The sequence below is a fragment of the Muscardinus avellanarius genome (assembly GCF_963383645.1).
Source record: "Muscardinus avellanarius genome assembly, chromosome: 1".
Lineage (NCBI taxonomy): Eukaryota > Metazoa > Chordata > Mammalia > Rodentia > Gliridae > Muscardinus > Muscardinus avellanarius.
Window position 1 is genome coordinate 220,608,587 of NC_137786.1, and position 19,772 is coordinate 220,628,358.

At 42.1% G+C, this 19,772-nt stretch overlaps 1 protein-coding gene across 17 annotated transcripts in view; it reads right to left on the minus strand.

The window, feature by feature from the left end:
• The window catches only part of CELF1 (CUGBP Elav-like family member 1), a gene marked incomplete at both ends in the record, with an annotated part of 39,071 nt that overhangs the window by 6,136 nt on the left and 13,163 nt on the right, over positions 1 to 19,772 (minus strand). For 3 of the 17 annotated variants that reach the window (XM_080715354.1, XM_080715349.1, XM_080715365.1), the window contains 9 exons: positions 1,242 to 1,352; positions 2,184 to 2,312; positions 5,288 to 5,363; positions 11,658 to 11,819; positions 12,806 to 12,885; positions 13,917 to 14,051; positions 15,490 to 15,538; positions 16,935 to 17,017; positions 18,986 to 19,173. In XM_080715354.1, the coding sequence (XP_080571480.1) occupies positions 1,242 to 1,352; positions 2,184 to 2,312; positions 5,288 to 5,363; positions 11,658 to 11,819; positions 12,806 to 12,885; positions 13,917 to 14,051; positions 15,490 to 15,538; positions 16,935 to 17,017; positions 18,986 to 19,173 (1,013 nt within the window). Of the gene's footprint in view, positions 1 to 1,241; positions 1,356 to 2,183; positions 2,313 to 5,287; positions 5,364 to 11,657; positions 11,820 to 12,805; positions 12,886 to 13,916; positions 14,052 to 15,489; positions 15,539 to 16,934; positions 17,018 to 18,985; positions 19,174 to 19,772 lie in introns of those variants that run through there. The other 14 variants (XM_080715355.1, XM_080715361.1, XM_080715356.1 and 11 more) reach the window with 12 other exon arrangements.

Below are 19,772 nucleotides of genomic sequence, written 5' to 3' on the forward strand. Positions count from 1 at the left end.
CTGCAAACCATGATCCTCGTCTCCACCTCCTGAATGCTGGGATCTCAAGCCTGAGCACACCAGCTCCCGGATCTTTTTATTTTGAGAAAAAGTCTCACTAAATTGCCTGGGTAGCATAGAACGTTTAATCCTCCTGCTTCAGCCACTTGAGCAGCTGGGGTTACACAGTATGCCACCATTCCTGGTTTCATTTAACATTTTTAATTGGTGATACGGGGGATTTAATCTAGGAGAGTTCTAACTCTGAGCTACACCCTCACGCCCTATTTTGTTTTAAAACAGGTTCTTGCCCAGGTTTCTGAGGCTGGTTTCAATTCTACACTGTCTCTGTCCCTCAAGTACGAGGATTATAGACATGCACTACCATGCCCGGCCACTTAACTTCTTTAATAACTCTTCCAATTATTTATTCATTTCTTTGTTTGTTTTGTGGTACTGGGGATGGAACCCAGGGATATTCTACCTCCGAACTATACCCCCAGCCCTATTTTTAAATTCTTTTTTGGCAGGTCTGGGGATGGAACCCAGGGGCATTTGACCTCTGAGCTGCACCTCCTGCCCTATTTTTTATTCCTTATATTGAAACCGGGTCTCATTGAGTTGCAGAGGGCCTCACTAAGTAGCTGAGGCTGTCTGTGAACTGTGATCCTCCGATCTCAGCCTCCTGAATGCTGGGATTACAAGTGTGTGCCACCACGCCCAGCTCTTTATTCTTTAACTTTAAAGCAGTGTCTCACTCAAGTTTTGAAGGGCCTTACTTAGTAGCTGAGGCTGTCTACTAACCACAATCCTCTGGTCTCAGCCTCCCAAATGCTGGGATTTACAAGTGTGCGCCACCATACCCGGCTACTCCCAGCACTATTTTTTATTCTTTATTTGGAAACAGTGTCTCACTATGTTGCAAAGGACCTCATTCAGGAGTAGCTGAGGCTGTCTTTGAACCAAGATCTTCCTGTCTCAGCCTCCCAAATGCTAAGATTACAAGTGTGTGCCACCACGCCTGGCATCTTTCAAGTATTTTATACTCCTACTCCATATATAAAAATGACAGTAGAAAGATGGTCCAAGGTAACAGCTAGCTAAGGGGCAGAGGTGCAATTTAACTTAGATCTGACTTGAAGTCCCATGATTATTTCTAACTTCCGTGGGCCACTCCAATCATGGTAGTGGTGGCCCCACCAGGGTTGTTATGATGTGCATACATAAAAATGGCCTGATGACAACCAGGGATTGCCTCTTACCTGCCAAAGAGCCAACATTGAGGCCAGCTGTTGCTCCAGCTAATGTCTGCAGGGCGCCAAGTGAGGCTATGGGGTTGACAGAGTTACTGCTGCTGGAGCTAGGTGAGGACCCTGCTATTAGAAATCCAAGAGTTAAACTCAAACCATCACTTCTCTTGTCAACAGTAACCAAAGTACAAGTGAGACTATCCAAGTATTCTATTTGCAAAGATGTTTTCAGGTGCTAATTCTGTTAACTGTCCTTGTAGGACAGTGACAAATTATCCTTATAGCAATTTAAAACTATGAGATCTTATTTCTTACTTTTATGCTTTTTTGTGGCACTAGGGATTGAACCCACGGGTATTTGCCTCTGAGCTACACCATCCAGCCCTTCTTAATTTTTGTTTTAAAACATGGTCTCTCTAGGTTTCTGAGAGTCTTGCAAAGTTACTAAGGCTGTGCTGGAACCTTTGATCTTCCTGTCTCAGCCTCCCAAGTACTGGGATTACAGGTGTGTGTCACTGTGCCCATCTGAAATTCTTTTTATAATTTTTATTTTAATTTTTTGGGGGTGGGAGAAACTGGGAATTGAACCCAGGGACATTCTACCTCCCAAGGCGTTTTTAATTTTTTTGAAATAGAATTGCCCTAAATTGCTAAGGGTCTCACTACGTTGCTGAGTTAATTAGCCTTGAACCTGTGATCTTCCTGTCTCTGCCTCCTAAATGCTAGGATTATAGGCATGTACCACCAAAGTCAGAAAGTCAGAGGTACAGGCATATACCACTACAGAGGTACAGGCATATACCACTACAAATGACATTTGAAAATCTGTTGTTCATAATCCAACTTCTCTGCATATAGGTGTTAACACCTTCCCAGGATGACATACTACTCTCTCTTGGACTCTGCCTTCAAACCCAAGGCACACAATGGCACTGGTTCCTATTACATGCTTACCTGAACTGGTGAGTACGCTGAGTGGACTGCTGGATGTAGTGAGAGCACTGGTACCACTTGGTGTGTTTTGAGCTGCACTAGCTGCAGCAGCTAGTGCGGCCAAATTCTGTAACTGCATTGCATTTAATCCTGCAACATCCAAAGCAAAAGATTAACCAGCAGATGAGGATGCTTCAAATCCATTCCAGCAATTAACAGAAGAAGGCTGGTCCCAGACAAAGAGACACTGTACAAACAAATTACAGGGCTACAAAAAGATTCAAATATCATTTAGGGGTTTACCTGGAGACCGAATCTAAAGCACTTCACTGCTTACATCCCCATGCCTCAACCTCTCAAGTAGCAGGGATTATAGAAACCATGTTCTGCCAGATATCACTAATTAAGAAACTTTAAATTGCTTGAGATGTAATTAAGTAGTAGAGTGCATGCTCAGCATGTGTGAGGCGTTGGGTTCAATTACCAGCACACACACCACCCCACAAAATAAGAACAGAAGACTTGAAATCATTTCTTCCACTAGCATAACACCCCAAGTGAGCATTAATAAAAAAGTAGATCAGGAGATCAAGGGGGAACATGTGTGTGGCCTGCCATGGGGCCAACAACCCAAGGATACAATGCTAAAATCCATGGTACAGAATGAGACTGCATCCAAGCCCCCTTACTCATACTAGAAGGGGCACTGGCTCTGTGTAATGGAGGAGAACAAATGAAAAATATAGCAGAGAGCAAGGTGTGGTGGCACATGTTTGTAATCCCAGTACTTTGAGGCTGAGACAGGAGGACTGCCAGTTCGAGGACAGCCTCAGCAATAGTGAGAGTCATGACCTAGTGAGACCCTGTTCCCAAATTTAAAAAAAAAAAAAAAAAAAAAAAAAAAGGCAGCTAAGAGTGTAACTCAGATGTAGAATGTCCCTGGGTTCAACCCCTAGTACTACCAAAAATAAAATAAAATAGCGGATATCCAGAAGGCCCAAAGGAATGACAATAAAGAACACAAATGAAATCAGAAAGAGGCCGGGTGTGGTGGTGCACACTTATAATTCAAGTACGTGGGAGGCTGAGACAGTAGGATTGCAGGTTCAAGGAAAGCGTTAGCTACTTAGTGAGGCCCTCTACAATTTCATGTTTTCATAAAATTACAATTTCTTGTTTCAAAATAAAGAATTAAAAAAATAGAGCTGGGGGTGTAGCTTGGTGGTAGAATGGCCGAGTTTCCATCCCCAGTACCACAAAAACAAAAAAAAAACAAAAAAAAAAACAAAAAAAAAAAAAAAAAAGGAAAAGGAGAAAGCATAAGAAAACCTGCGTGTAGGCCAGGCGTGGTGGTGCACGCTTGTAATCCCCGTGCTTGGGAGGCGGAGTCAGGAGGATCGCACAGGTTCGAAGCCAGCCGCGCTGGCGTAAGAGACCCTGTTTCAAAAATATAAAATAGGTCCGGGAGTGTAGCCCAGAGGTAGAAGGGCTTCCAGGAACTCCAGTACCACCAAAAAACAAACAAACAAACAAACAAACAAAAAAACCTGCGTGCCGCATCAGGCCTGGTGGCACACGCTTGTAATCTCAGCATTCGGAGGCTGAGACTGGGGGATCGCACTTTGCGGACAGCCTCCAGCTACTTAGTGAGGCCCTCCGCAACTTAAGTGTTTTAAAACAGGGCAGAAGGTGTAGCTTGGAGGTCAAATGCCCCTGGGTTCCATCCCCAGACCCGAAAAAAAAAAAAAAACAAAAAAAACCAAAAAACTACCTGCCACTCCCACAGTTTATCATTATTATACGAAAAAATATCTGCAAGCAGAACCTAGATGACATTTTTTTGTGTGTGTGGTGGTACTGAGGTTCTTGGAAGCCCTTCTACCTCCGGGCTACACTCCCAGGCCTATTTCTTTTTTATACTTTTTTCTTTGGAAACAGGGTCTCTTAAGCCAGCATGGCTGGCTTCGATCCTGTGCGATCCTCCTGTCTCCGCCTCCCAAGTGCGGGGATTACAAGTGTGCACCACCATGTCCGGCTAGAGGACATATTTAAAAGGCGACAGAGAAACCTGAATTATGGATGTTGCTAACCATTTACTAGATGATGGAAAGGCATATTGTAGGCAGGGGTGTAAAGAGAAAGTAAAAATAAAAATACTTATGTAGATTACAGTCTAACAATCTTCCAAAAATATGGCCAACTAAATTCCCTAGGACAAAGTGAATAGCTATCAAAAACTTCAAAATGCAAAATGCAGTTCTCTGAAGACTATCCTTTACTGAAATGTATTTGCCTGGCTTTACCCCACACAGCAGAAGGTGCAACATGGGCAGCTTTGGATCTGCTATTCTGTTTCTCTTTTTTCTTTTTGTTGTATTTTATTTTGTTGAACCCAGGGACAGTCTACCTCCAAGCACTTTTTATATTTTGTTTTGAAACAGGGTCTCATTAGGTTGCTGACTTTCATTACTTCCTGAGGCTGTCCTTGAACCTGTGATCCTTTTGTCTCAACCTCCCATACTGGGATTACAGGCCTGGGCCACCAGAAGGGGACTGGACCTGCTATTCTCTACCTTCACTGATCTTTCTGATGTGCCAGGCTGTAGAACCTCCCTTGTTATAAACCCAGGTATTTAAGTTTTCCACATACACTCACAGCAATAACAACAGGAATTCACCTACAAACTAACATGTACGTGGCACGCAGGTAAACTGTTTGCCTTGATTCCAGCAGCTTCAAGGGAAGCCATCTGCATAGAAGCCATCCTGGGCCTGCTTCCAGTGTCACTGAGAGTCACTCTATTGTAGAAATCAAGAATTCCTGTCACTTTTCTCCTTATCAGAATGGCCTCAGTTTGTTCCTATGTGCTAACAGATCTTTCCCATCTTCTATCCCACAGTAACTTAGAGGTGGAAGACAGCAGATAACCTCAGAGCAACGTGGTGTTGACTAACAACAGAGTCACCTTATAGAGAGAAGGCAATTGAGTCCTAGTTCATCTTAGGTTTGCTTTATATAACCAACAAAAAAAATTTTTTTTGCACCAATGGTGTAACTCAGACTGTTGGCAGCTGTTTCTGTTGGCTTGGGTGCTGCTGCTCCTCTGCAGCAGTGAAACACTTACCTCCCATTGGATGGAGGCTGCTCAGGGTGTTGAGGTTCCCAGAGGAGGCAGTCTGCTGAAGGAGCTGCAAATAAAGCTAGACATTACACCAAAAAACAGAACAAGAGTGAGAGTGAGGGCTGGTTCTGCATCTGGGACAACTCTATAGCACAGCAAAGCGAGAGTGCAGAGGCCCCCAGAGAGAAGAAAGTCAAAGACAAGGTCCCAAGCCAACACAACAGAAATATGAGGCTTACGACAGGACAGGACAACAACACAGCTAAAGCCCTGGGCCAGAAGATGTTATGTTCACAGCATGTGAACCAAACTCAAGTCCCTGGGCAAGAGAATGAGGCACAGCGAAGGACAGAAGTGCAGGGAAATCAGCTAAATTCAAGCGGCTGTGAAGCAGTACCTTTGAATCAATGACTGTATTTCTAGTTCCTCTCTTCCAAGTTCTCAGTGAGGCCAACACATTTTACTTTGTAGATTTGTTTTCATTTCTACTCTACACATCTATTTTAAATATTTTATGTCACTTTTTTTTTTTGCAGTACTGATAGAAGACAGAAGCATTCTACCTCCCAGCCACACCCCCAGCCCTGATTTTTTTAGTCTTTTTACTTTTTGAAACAGCATCTCACTGAGTTGCAAAGGGCCTCGAAAAGTAGCTGAAGCTGTCCTCTAGTCTCGGCCTCCTGAATGCTGGAATTACAAGTGTGGACCACCATGCCTAGCTTGCAGTCACTTTTTTTTTTTTTTTTTGGTGGTACTGGGGGTGGAACCCAGAGGCTTTCTACCTCCAGGCTATATTCCCAGACCTATTTTATACTTTATTTAGAGATAGGGTCTCACTAAGTTGCTGAGAGCCTTACTAAGTAGCTGAGGCTGAGTTAAAAACTGTGCAATCCTCCTGTCTCAGCCTCCCAAGCACGGGGATTACAAGCGTGCGCCACCACGCCCAGCTGGAGTCACTTTTTATAAGTTACAAGTGACCCACAACTAATCAGCTGCTCCCGAGCTACATATCTATCTAGCCCTATTTATTTCTTCCCTTCCAAACTGGTTTTCACTGTTGCAGATGACCAAATGATTGATAAATCAGTCCATACTAAGTTCAATGCATGTTCTCTTTCAGTGGTTGTCCCATCATAAGTTTACGGAACTCTATAAATTTGTTCTGTATACTCTGCCATCTTGGCAAATTACAACCTTCACCTAACCAACCTGCTAGAAGTCTCTGTTCCATTCAAACTCCATTACTACTCCTTATGAAAGAAAAAAAAAAAAAAAAAACCCCTGATATTCTTATAGTAAGTCCTTTATTCAACCTGTTTCCCAACCTTATGAACACCAGACATAATCCACATGGATCCCTCTAGGTCAGAGTTCATAAATAGGTGTCAAGGAGTCAACAAATGTCCATAAAGAGAATGGGAACCGGGGGTAGGGAGGTTCGGAGAACACATACACACAATTTTTACCACTTCTCGAAGCAGTCTGTAATTCCACAAAGAACCACTGTTCTAGCTCATTACAGCTCAGTTGGTTCAAGTCTATGCCCTCCACAAAGCGTCTCATAGTTAATTTACATAGTGCATTAGCACCCACGTCTTTAGTTCTCTCTTGTTAAGTACTTTAGGCAATGCGACCAGTCCCAACTGTGGACTTTTCATATTGTACCTGGCACCTCCATTTTCTTCTAAATGTGATTTGCTCTTAGGGTGGGACTATGTCTGAAACAAAGAAACTGCTGTTCTAAGCATATGTCATCATGCCTTGTTTGGTATGTTAATGCCAGCAAAAGGAAAATCTTCCCTTAAAAAAGGCTCAAAAGGCCGGACATGGTGGCCCATGCTTGTATTCCCAATAATCCCAGTACTTGAAAGGCTGAGACAGAAGAATTACAGATTTGCAGCCAGCCTCAGCTGCATAGTGAGATCCTCTGCAATCCCAGCATTCAGGAGGCTGAGACAGGAGGATCGATGTTCTCAGACAGCCTCAGCTACTTAGTGTGGCCCTTTGCAACTCAGTAAGACCCTGTTTCAAAAATAAAGAATAAGCCGGGCGTGGTGGCGCACGCTTGTAATCCCTGCGCTTGGGAGGCTGAGACAGGAGGATCGCGCTGGTTCGGAGCCAGCCTCGCTGGCTTAAGAGACCCTGTTTCCACATAAAGTTAAAAAATAGGTCTGGGAGTGTAGCCCGTGGGAGTGTAGCCCGGAGGTAGAAGGGCTTCCAGGAACCCCAGTACCACCAAAAAATAAATAAATAAATAAAAAACAGGGCTGGGGATACAGCTTGGAGGTAGAATGCCTCTGGGTTCCATCTCCAGTACCATTAAAAAAAAGGGGGGGGGGGCTGTGTAACTTGGAGGTAGAATGTCCCTGGGTTCAATCTCAGTACGGCCAAAAAAAAAAAAGCAAATGTCTATTAAGGAAGACCATTTTCAAAACATTATCATTCCTCTGAATCTTCTAGGATTATGCATTATTCTTGCAAAAAAAAAAAAAAACCCACCAATTTAACCTACTGTAATAGACAATAACCAGCTGGGCATGGCGGTGCACACTTGTAATCACAGAACATGGGAGGATAAAACAGGAGGATTGCAGTTTGTGGCTGGCCTCAGCTCAGTAAGGGCCTCCTCTGATTGATTCATTGATTAATTTTTTGTGTGGCACTAGGGATGTAACCCAGGGGCTTTCTATCTCTGGGCCACACCTCTAGACCTATTTTATATTTTATTTGGAAACAGGGTCTCACTAAGTTGCTGAGAACCTCACTAAGTAGCTGAGGCTGGCTTCGAACCTACACGATCTTCCTGTCTCAGCCTCCCAAGTATTGGGATTACAAGCCTGCGTCACCACGCCCAGTCCCTCCTGTTTTAAAAATAAAAAATAGGGCTGGGGGTGCAGCTTGGATAAAATAACTATATATTTTTTTCTTCTTTTTCTCGTACTAGAGATGGAAGCCAGGGGCATTCTACATCTGAGCTACACCCCAGCCCTATTTTTATTCTTTTTTTTCCCCCTTTTTCTTTTGGTACTAGGGATAGAATCCAGGGACATTCTACTTCTGAGCTACACCCTCAAGCCTTAATTTTTATTCTTTTTTTGGTTTTTGGGTTTTTTTTTTTTTTAATTGGTGGTAGTGGGGTTCCTGGAAACCCTTCTACCTCCGGGCTACATTTCCAGACCCATTTTTATATTTTTTATTTGGAAACAGGGTCTCTTAAGCCAGCGAGGCTAGCTTCGAACCTGATCCTCCTGTCTCCACCTCCCAAGCACGGGGATTATAAGCGTGCGCTGCCACGCCCAGCTATTCTTTATTTTTTTGAAACAGGGTTTCACTGAGTTGCAAAGGGCCAGCACACCCAGCCTTCAATATCAAAATATATATTTGTACTTCAGAGTATTAGCTAGGATAAAGACATTAAGAATATGGAAACCAATGGGCATCAAATTAACCAAACTCATAACCAGAGGATAAAATTCATTACTTGCCCTCTATTTCCACACAGAATAGTATTTATTTTTTTGGTGGTACTGGGGTTCCTGGAAACCCTTCTACCTCTGGGTTACACACATTACCAGACCTATTTTTTTATACTTTTTTATTTGGAAACAGGGTCTCTTAAGCCAGTGTGGCTCATTTCGAACCTGCGCGATCCTCCTGTCTCCACCTCCCAAGCGCAGGGATTACAAGTGTGCGCCACCATGCCCAGCCAGAATAGTATTTAAAAGAGGGTCAGGGATGAGCCGGGAGTGGTGGCGCACACTTGTAATCCCAGCTCTTTGGAGGCTGAGAGAGGAGGATTGCCCAAATTTGAAGCCAGCCTCAGCTACTTAGTGAGGCTCTCGGCATCTTAGTGAGAACCTGTTTCCAAATAAAGTATAAAATAGGTCTGGGAGTATAACCCAGAGGTAGAAAGCCCCTGGGTTCCACCCTCATAGTACTCCCCACACACAAAAAAAGGTTCAATCAAGGATGTAGCTGGGTGGCAGAGCACTTGCCTAGCATATTCGAGGCCTCTGGGTTCGATCCAACTCCCTAGGGAGGAGTAGTGAAAGAATGAGGACTGAATAACACTACATTAGTTATTCCAGCATGGATAATTCTAGATTATCCACATGAATATGGTGTTTTCACCATTTATACTCTCTCTCGCTTTTCCTGTGGTTTTTTTTTTTTTTTTTTTTTTTTTTTTTTTTTTTTTTTGTAGTACTGGGTTGAAAACCAGGGGCATTCTACCGCTCAGCTATAGTCCCCCAGCCCTATTTTTTTTTTTGTATTTGTGGTATTGGGGGTGGAACCCAGGGATTTTTTCTACCTCCGGACTATTATACTCCCAGACCTATTTTTATACTTTACTTGGAAACAGGGTCTCACAAAGTTGCTGAGAGCCTCCCTAAGTAGCTGAGGCTGGCTTCGAACCTGTGTAATTCTCCTGTCTCAGCCTTCCAAGCACTGGGATTAAAAGCATGTGCCACCACACCCAGCCTATTTTTTATTCTTTATTTTGAAAAAGGGTCTCATTGAGTTGCAGAGGGCCTCACTAAGTAGCTGAGGCTGGCCATAAACTGTGATCCTCCCGTCATAGTCTCTCAAATGCTCGGATTAACAAGCGTGCGCCACCACGCCTAGCTGTTTCACCATTAATAGCTTCAGAAATTGCCTTTCCTTTTAAGTGTATGTATAGGCTGCAACTGTTTTAAGGGATAAAGCAAAAACATATTGTGGACCTATTCACCCTAAATTGGAAATTGGAGCTGGACCTTCTTTTGGATTATATGACTCAAACACAACAGAGATCTACAATTTGGTGATTACAAATATACACCTGTAATTCTCATTTACTAATATCCATGCTAAGCATTTAATCTTTTTTTTTTTGGGGGGGGGGATGGTACTGAGGTTCCTGGAAACCCTTCTATCTTCAGGCTATACTCCCAGACCTATTTTTTATACTTTTTATTTTGGAAACAGGGTCTCTTAAGCCAGCGCGACTGGCTTTGAACCTGCTCGATCCTCCTGTCTCCACCTCCCAAGCATGGGGATTACAAGCATGTGCCACCACGCCTGACAGCATTTAATCTTTTAGCTTGCCGAGGGAAAAATATTTGTTAAGCCTTTTTTTTTTTTTTTTTTTGGTGGTACTGGGGGTAGAACCCAGGGCTTTTCTACCTCTGGGCTATAATCCCAGACCTATTTTATACTTATTTGGAAATAGGGTCTAAGTTGCTGAGAGTCTCATTCAGTAGCTGAGGCTGGCTTTGAACCTGTGTCATCCTCCTATCTCAGCCTCCCAAGCGTAGGGATTGCAAGCGTGCACCACCACACCAGGCTATATTGCAGTTTTTATTCTTTATTTTGAAAGAGTCTCAAAGTCTCACTAAGTAGCTGAGGCTGTCTGCAAACCGCAATCCTCCTGTCTCAGCCTCCCAAATGCTGGGATTACAAGTATGCACCACCACACCTGGCTGTCAAGCTTTTTAGGGAAGACTCGATAAAGTTTTTTGTTTTTTAGTACTGGGGATTGAACCCAGGGGCATTCTACCTCTGAGCTATACCCTCAGCCCTTTTAATTTCTTATTTTGAGACAAGGTCTCGTTAAGTTGCTGAGGCTGGCCTTGAACCTTCTATTCTCCTCTCTCAGCCTCCCAAGTACCAGGATTCCAAGCATGTGTCACTATGTCCAACTTTAATAAAGAGGGCATGTGTGTGTGTGTGTGTGTGTGTGTGTGTGTCTGTCTGTCTGTCTGTCACTGGGGACTGAACCCAGGAGAAATCAACATTTGACTACACCCTCAATCCTATTTTTAATTTGAAACAGGGTCTCATTAGGGTAGTGGTAAGTCTCACTATTTGCTGAGACTGTCCTCAAATCAGCAATCCTACTGTCTCAGCCTTCCAAGAACTGAGATTACAAGCATGTACCACCATGACAATAAAGATGTCTGCATCTGGTAGAGATATGGGGAATGATGCTTGGCAGTTAAAATTCCCTCAGAAACTTTTCTCGTGGAGGCAGGTAAACATGAAGCATTTTTAAATCTTTAAATCAGATTATTATCATTTCACTTTATCTTATTTGGAAACTGGGTCTTGCTAGGTTGATGAGAGTCTCGCTACTTCCTGAGGCTGTCCCTCAAACCTGTGATCCTCCTGTTTCAGCCCCCCAAGATATAACCAAAGACACATGATCAGAGAAAGACAGAATGGGAGACAGACTGATGTGACTTAAGAAAAAAATTGCACTTCCTGGATTTTCATGTACAATCTCTATATGCCAAAAATTGTAAATGCCGCTGTATTTGTTAGCTAAGGACAGCAGAAGAAGAAACAGCTGAGAGCTTGCACAGTGTGCAGAAAGCAAACCACAAAGACTCACTGCTAAATACTGGGGTCCAAGAGTATTTAGACCAGCAAGGTTTCCCCACACAGATGCTGCACTGATTTGCTGCATCTGCTGCTGGAGCTGCTGCGCCATTCTCTTCTGTTCTTTGTCCTTCTGTGTATCAGCAAATTTTACCACCATGGGGGATGAGCAGCCCTATGAAAACACCAAAACCAAAGGGTCAAACTTCTTCAGGGTGAAGGGGAAAAAATATACTTTTGATGACATGCAGCTTACATTCTAATCTCACTCACTGCCAAATGACTTTCTTCCTGGTAGACACCAGTGGCAAGAGTTTTTTTTTTTTTTTTTTTTTTTTTAATTGTGGTACTGGGGCCAGGCATGGTGGCGCATGCTTGTAATCCCATCATTTGGGAGGCTGAGAAAGGAAGATTGCATAGGTTCAAAGCCTGCCTCAACAACTTAGTGAGGCCCTCTGAGACTCAGTGAGACCCTATTTCAAAATAGGAAATAAAAAATAGGGCTGGGGGTGTTGCTCTGAGGTAGAATACTCCCTGGGTTCCATCCCTAGTACAAAAACAAAAACAAAAACAAAAACAAAAACAAAAACAAAAATGCGGATGGAACTGGGGATGGAGCACAGGGAAATTCTACTTAAGTGACAACTCCAGCCCTATTTTTTATTCTTTATTTTGCAATGGGGTTTCACTGAGTTGCAAAGGGCCTAAGTAGATGAGGCTTTGTGAACCACAATCCTCCTGTCTCAGCTTCCTAAATGCTGGGATTACAAGCGTGTGCCACCACACCTGGCTCAAAAGAGAATTTAAGAGAGCAACTATTTCCAATATATTAATTTTAATATTTATTTTTTTAGCTAGTTAGCTAGTTATTCGTACTAGGGATCAAACCCAGGGGCGTTCTACTTTCAAGCTACAACCCAGTCCTTTTTACTTTTTATTTTGAAACAGGGTCTAAGTTGTCAAGGCTGACCTCAAACCTGCAGTTCTCTTGTCTCAGACTTCCAAGAGCTGGAATTACAGGCAGGCACCACCATGGCTGTTTTTTTAATTTAAGATAGAATGGCTATTTAGGGCAATTTGCTGCTGTGCATGTTACTGAACCTTGATGGCCAATTGTCCCAGCATTCTCAGGAGAAGGAATATTCCCTATAAGCTCCCTACCTCCATGGTCTGTGCTTGGTGCATTGCCTTGATAGCCGTCTGTGCCATGGCTCTTGTTGTAAAAGTCACAAATGCACAACCTGGTAAAAGAAGAGTCAATAACTCATCATTTATTTACATACTTATCTGATAGACACCTGCTAAGTACCTACTAAGATGCCAACTACCATGACAGCAATACAACTGCAGTCCCTGTCTTCAGGGTTTTGGGAACTAGTAGAGGAGAAAGATATGCCTTACTAGGACAGTAAACACTATAATGGAAAACCAGAGAAACAAAGAGAGGAATAAAAGTGCTTGAGAAAGAAAGAAGAAATCACAACTTTTAGTTTCCCATGGGAAAAAAAATATGAAAAAGAGAGAGGGAAACGTTTATTTTGGCATCAAGATTTTCTCCAAGCACAAAAAGAGAAAATTTAAATACATAATATTTAAGTGGTTGGTGTGACTCCTTAGAGGGCTGGGAGAATAAAAAACAAAAGTAGGAGGAGGAGCCGAAATATAGCAGGAAGCAGCAGTCACACCTCTTCATTGTGGCAGGGCCACTGGTGGCTAGGAACCTGATTTCTACTGGTCCAATTAAAAAGAGACTCCAAATTTAAGAAGTTACCACATGTCTTTGGAGTACTGGGGTTTCTGAAAACAAGGGCATACTACCTCAGAAGTATTCCCTTTCCACATTACCACACCTGTTTTTTGGTCACAAAACAGGGTTTTACCAGGTTGCTTGAGAGTCTTACTAAGTTTCTGAGGCTGATCTTGAACCTGCAATCCTTCTGTCTCAGCCTCCAAAGGGCTGGAGTTACAGGTGTGCATCAAAATGCCCAACTAATAAAAGTATCTTTAAAAGTTAAAAATGAGCTGGGCATGGTGGCGCACGCTTGTAATCCCAGCATTTGGGAGGCTGAGACTGGAGGATCGCGATTCGCGGACAGCCTCAGCTACTTAGTGAGGCTCTGTGCAAATTAGTGAGATCCTGTTTCAAAATAAAGAATAAAAAATAGGACAGGGGATGTAGCTCGGAGGTCAAATGCCCCTGGGTTCCATCCCCAAACCTGCAAAAAGAAAAAATTAATTAATTAATTTAAAAAAAAAGTTAAAAATGTACTACCTCGGCTCAGGCCATCAGGTCCCCTTAATATCCGGCACTCTTCAATCTGTCCAAATGAAGAGAACATGACTCGGATGTCATTTTCAGTGCACTTCTTGGAAATCATACCAATAAACAGCTTCCTGTCTTCCACTGCTAAGAAAGTCAAACACAGAAGGCTTGAATATCATTACTACAATGCAGCATGGCACAGACCACCTGGGTGTTTTTTTTTTTTAATACTTTTTATTTATTTATTTATTTTGGTGGTACTACACCCAGCGACCACCTGGGTTTGAATCCTGGCTCTGTGCCTCACACTGTATTTCGTAGATTCAAAAACACACCCCCACTCGTAATTTAACATCTGCTCTTATAAATAACAATAGTATTTTTAAATTATTGGAAGTATTAAAATATGATAGCTTCGTATACTTTTGTTAAAGTTACTTAACCAATTTTTTTCATGGAACCCAGGGGCATTCGACCTCCAAGCTACACCCCCTGCCCTATTTTTTATTCTTTATTTTGAAATCAGGTCTCACTGAGTTGCAGAAGGTCTCACTAAGTAGCTGAGGTTGTCTGCGAACTGCAATACTCCAGTCTCAGCCTCCCAAATGCTGGGATTACAAGCGTGTGCCACCACGCCCGGCTTAATTTTTTCATTTGATTAATAAGATAATTAGGTTTATCTTAAAGGGTCACTATAGGTATTAAATGCAAAGTACTTAGCATCTTGTATAGTACCTAATTTTTCTCCTTCCAGCAATACTACAGAAGAGATTTTCAACCTTGATGTGACTAGAACAGTATATTGAATAGACTATCTACTCTTCCAACTATTTTCTTTTTAAACTGTGAACAGTACTTTAATCATTTTTGTTTACAACTCAAACTCTGGGAATTCAAAATTAACATCCCTGCCCATAGACTTCTCATAGACACCAGGAAAAGTTTCAGCCATGTGTTCTACATTGTTCTGCTATGCTCTGTCCAAATTAACCTTTATGAGCCAGCTGCCATCCAGTTTTCATGTGGGTTCTCTTGCCCACATTTTCACTTAGGAACCCCAAAACTCAAGGATTACACCATGCATGGCTGTCATAGGTGACTCCTGGGATGCTTTGCTCATTTTCATATAGCCTTTTCAAGTTGGCTTAAGCCAAACTCTCCTCTCAGTAATAAAGGAACACATGCTTCCCACTGAAAATGTTCTCCAATTCACATAATAACTGAACTTGGAATTGGTGGTGGGGCACACTGGGGACTGAACCCAAAGGAGTTCTTCCTCTGAGCTATACCGTCCGTCCGTTCGTTCGTCCGTCCGTCCATCCATCCATCCATCCATCCATCCATCCATCCATCCATCCATTTATCCATCCATAAATAAATAAGCAAGATTTTACAAAGTTGCTGAAGTTGGCCTTGAACCTGGATCCTCCTGCTTTGCCTCTCAAGTACTGGAATTACAGACATGTGCCATGGTACCCAGTTCTAGATGAGACTTCTCAAGAGCTCAATTCAATCTAGATAATATAAGGGCAGCAAACAAACAAGGAAGAAATAAGGGGGAGACTTGATAATGCTTGCTTACCATTGTTCTTCTCACTATCAGCAGGTTTCATTTGTATAGGATGATGCATCTAGAAACAAAAATGCTAGAGTATTTATCTGTGTACACACTGATGGCATTCAAAACTATAAATGAGGACTCCAAAGACATATCAATACTAGAGCTGTAAGAACTCTCTGAACATATGTCTGTCTCATGATCTTTTTCCAAAAAACGTGACAATAGAAAGAATATGAGTCAAGAAGTGAAAATATCCAGGACTCTTGATGGAAAGAGAACTATTTTAATTTTTAATTTGATGGTACTGGGGATTGAACCCAGGAACATTCTACCTCCAAACTCCACCCCAGCTCTATTTCTTAATCTTTTATTTAAATTATTTATTTCATTATTTGTGGTACCAGGGATTGAGCCCCAGGGGGCTTTCTACCTCAGAGCTAAAACCCCATCCCTATTTTTTTTTTTTACTATTTATTTATTTATTTATTTATTTATTTATTTATTTAGTGGTACTGGGGATGGAATCCAGGGGCATTCTACCTCCTAGGTACACCACTAACCCTATTTTTTATTCTTCATTTTGCAACAGGGTCTGAGTTGGAAAGAATCTCATGAAGTAGCTGAGGCTGTCTGCGAACCGTGATCCTGCCGTCTCAGCCTCCCAAATGCTGCAATTACAAGCATGTGCCACCACGCCTGGCCCATATTTTTTTCTTTACTTTGAAACAGGGTCTCACTGAGTTGCAAAGAGCCTCACTAAGTAGCTGAGGCTGTCTGTGAACCGTGATCCGTGTGTCTCAGCCATCTAAATGCTGGGAGTACAAGTGTGCACCACCACTCCAGGCTTTTACTCTTTATTTTGAAACAGGGTCTCGCTGAGTTGCAGGACCACTGAGTAGCTGAGGCTGGCCACGAACCTGCTGTCCTCCTGTCTTAGCCTTCCAAGTACTTTATTTTTTATTTTGAAACAGGGTCTGGCTACACTGATGAGAGTCCCATTACTTGCTGAGGCTGTCCTCAAACCTACAATCCCCCGAAGTACATGGATTACGATTCAGCCTAATTTATTTAAAATGCTGCCTTGTGTGTAATTTATTTAAAGTGCTGCCCTTTTTTATGTGTGTGTGGTTTTGGGGGTTGGGGATTGAACCCAGGGACATTCTATCTCCAAGCTACATCCAGAGCCCCCCCCCTTTTTTTTTAAGTTTGAAACAGGGTCTTACTCTGTTGATGAGTCTCGCTACTGGCGGAGACTGTCCTGGAACCTGTGATCCTCCTGTCTTACCCTCCCACGTACCAGGATTACAAGAATGCGCCATCATGTTCGACTTCAAAATGCTACCTTTATTTTCATGGCAGTTATCTTTTCACTAAAATCATTTTCAGGGTAGGCCTGGTAATTATAAGCATGTTTCATGTACCAAAAAAACCACCAAAGTTCCATTTACTAGTAAAAGCTTTCTTACCCCTGGAAGAACCTTCATATTGTGAAGGGCATTCTGCGCTTCTAATGCAGCTTTACGGGTGTAAAATGTAACAAAACAGCACCCTGTAGTAAACAAAATTTCACAAAATCAAAATAGTGCTTTGAAAACAGGTAATTCCTAGAGCACACCTTCCCTTCAATGACATGGTAAAACTTAAAAAGAGATTACTTTTTAAGCATTTTCTTTGTGATTTTAGTCTTTTCCTAATCAGTAGACAGATCTTCTATTTAGCTACTTATCTAACTTCTTGGGAAAGCTGACTGCCTTTACAAAAGTCACTTGCTATGCCATTTGACCCATCCTACTGGGAGCACCAGATGGTGTGCTGAGCAGTAAAACTCAGCCAGAACTAGCACCCCATACTCTTACGGCTTGTAGTCTTAGAACTCTTCTCCTTACTCTCTTAGTACAATATACTCCCTCCTATATTGTTGCCAGTTTCTAACCTATGACTCAAATATAACCATTTATTAAATTATCAAGTGACTTAAGATCAAGAACCTCTTAATATATTTGCTGGGGTTCTTGGTTCATATTAACTATAATTATACTTCTAACAGCACATGATACTGCTTTGAAATCTGTATTTTTGTGCCTTGTTTTTATCTTCAGTGGGGGTCAGAAAAGGGGAGATGTTTCTTGTAAATTTTAGGCTTCAACATTCTGATGTTCCTATTTTCTCATGACAGATACAATATAGATTTCTTCCGAAATCACACTATAGTTAGATTTTTTTTTTTTTTTTAAAATGGTGGTACTGGGTTCCTGGAAGCCCTTCTACCTCCAGGCTACACTCCCAGACCCATTTTATACTTTTTTTATTTGGAAACTGGTCTCTTAAGCCAACGCGGCTGGCTTCAAACCTGCGTGATCCTCCTGTCTCCTCCGCCTCCCAAGCGCTGGGATTGCAAGCATGCGCCACCATGCCCAGCTATAGTTAAAATTTTAAATTACTGTAGCATTGCCGGTCATTTTCAGAAACGATGAAACTTTATATTTTTTATTTACTATGCCTCAAAGAGAAAATAATTCCCCTGCTTCTAGATCCTCTGCTATTAAGCTGGTTTCAAACATGACCCTCATGCTTGTTCACGTTTGCATTGAAGAGCACATTTCATAGAAAATTACTCTGAAATTAGTCATTTGGAAAATAAGAACATTTCTGTGTGTATATGGGGGCAAAGCTAATGCCTATCTACCATCAGTAGAAATAACGAAATGCCTACTCTACTGGTATTTCTGGTAGCAGCTTAGCCTTTCTTTTCCTGTTGATTTGTAGGCTATAGCAAACAAGTTGCCTAACCAAGACTTTCTTGGTTGATAAACCATTCTACAAAGTCTCTGTAACAACAATAGGAAATCCATGGGTACACAGCCAATCTCTTTCAGTTTACCCTAGTCAAAATACCAAAGAATACCTATGTATGTGGCTGGTATTGTGGTTTACTGCATTTTTTGGGGGGTGGGGGTGGGGTGATACTGGGGATGGAACCCAGGGGCTTTTTACCTCTGGGCTATATACTCCCAGACCTATTTTATATTTTATTTGGTAACAGGGTCTAACTTAGTTTCTGAGAGCCTCACTAAGTAGCTAAGGCTGGCTTCAAACTTGCACAATCCTCCTGTCTCAGCCTCCCAAGTGCCACCATGCCCAGCATTTTTTTTGGGGGGGTGGTACTGGGGGTGGAACCCAGGGGGCTTTCTACCTCTGGGCTATACCCTTAGCCCTATTTTATACTTTATTTGGAAACAGGGTCTCACAGGCCAGCTTACTGCAAATTTTATTCTTGTCATTCCATCCCAGATCAAATGATACACTCATGAGTCTATCTCTTGAATTCAGGGCTCTCACAAAGGACCGCCCAGATCCAATTTACAAATACTTTTCATGATATCATCTTAACTTACTATTTTTAAGCCATTAAATGTGTTTAAATTGGAACACAGAGCTCCTATTTTAAAAAAAAAAAAAAAAACTGGCAATGAGAGATAAAGGTATACACAGCAGGACTTCATATATAAGCCCTCACCTTTGCTCTGAGGAGGGTTTTGGCTCCTATCCCTTAGGACATTGATTTCATAGACAGCACCATACTGTTCGAAGAGTTCCCTCAAGTCTTTCTCAGACCAGGTCCTTGGAACCTGGCCCACAAACATCTTGATAGCATCAAGATCTGGTTGATCTGGATGGTCCAGAGTGCCGTTCATTTTCTTTGAGCTGCAGGAAATAAAACAAAAAATTTTTTTTAATTTATGCTGGTTTGTGGAAGTTTTCTTTTTTAGCTTTCAATCATTTTCCATTCTAACCCTGAGCTAACCCCAGCCCTATTTTTATTCCTTATTTTAAAACAAGGTCTCACTGAATTGCAAAAGGCTTCACTAAGTAGCTAAGGCTGACCACAAACTATGATCCTCCCATCTCAGCCTCCTGAATGCTGGAGACTATAAGCGTGCACCACCATGCCCATCTCTAGAACACCCTAGTTTTAAACTAAGGAATCAACAATGTCACTTGTGTTGTCCTAAATAAGATTTCTCAGAAGAAATTACAAAGTACAGCTCCCAAAACAAGATCAGATTTTGTTTTCTTTTTGGGTAGTAGGTATTGAACCCAGGGGGTTCTATTTTTGAGTACATAACCAGCTCGCTTGAACACCTGCCTTCCTTCTTTCTTTTCTTTGAACACCTGCCTTCCTTCTTTCCCTTCCTTCCTTCCTTCCTTCCTTCCTTCCTTCCTTCCTTCCTTCCTTCCTTTCACTTATTTATGGTATGAACATTGAACTCAGGGGCATTCTATCTCTAAAATATACCCTCAGG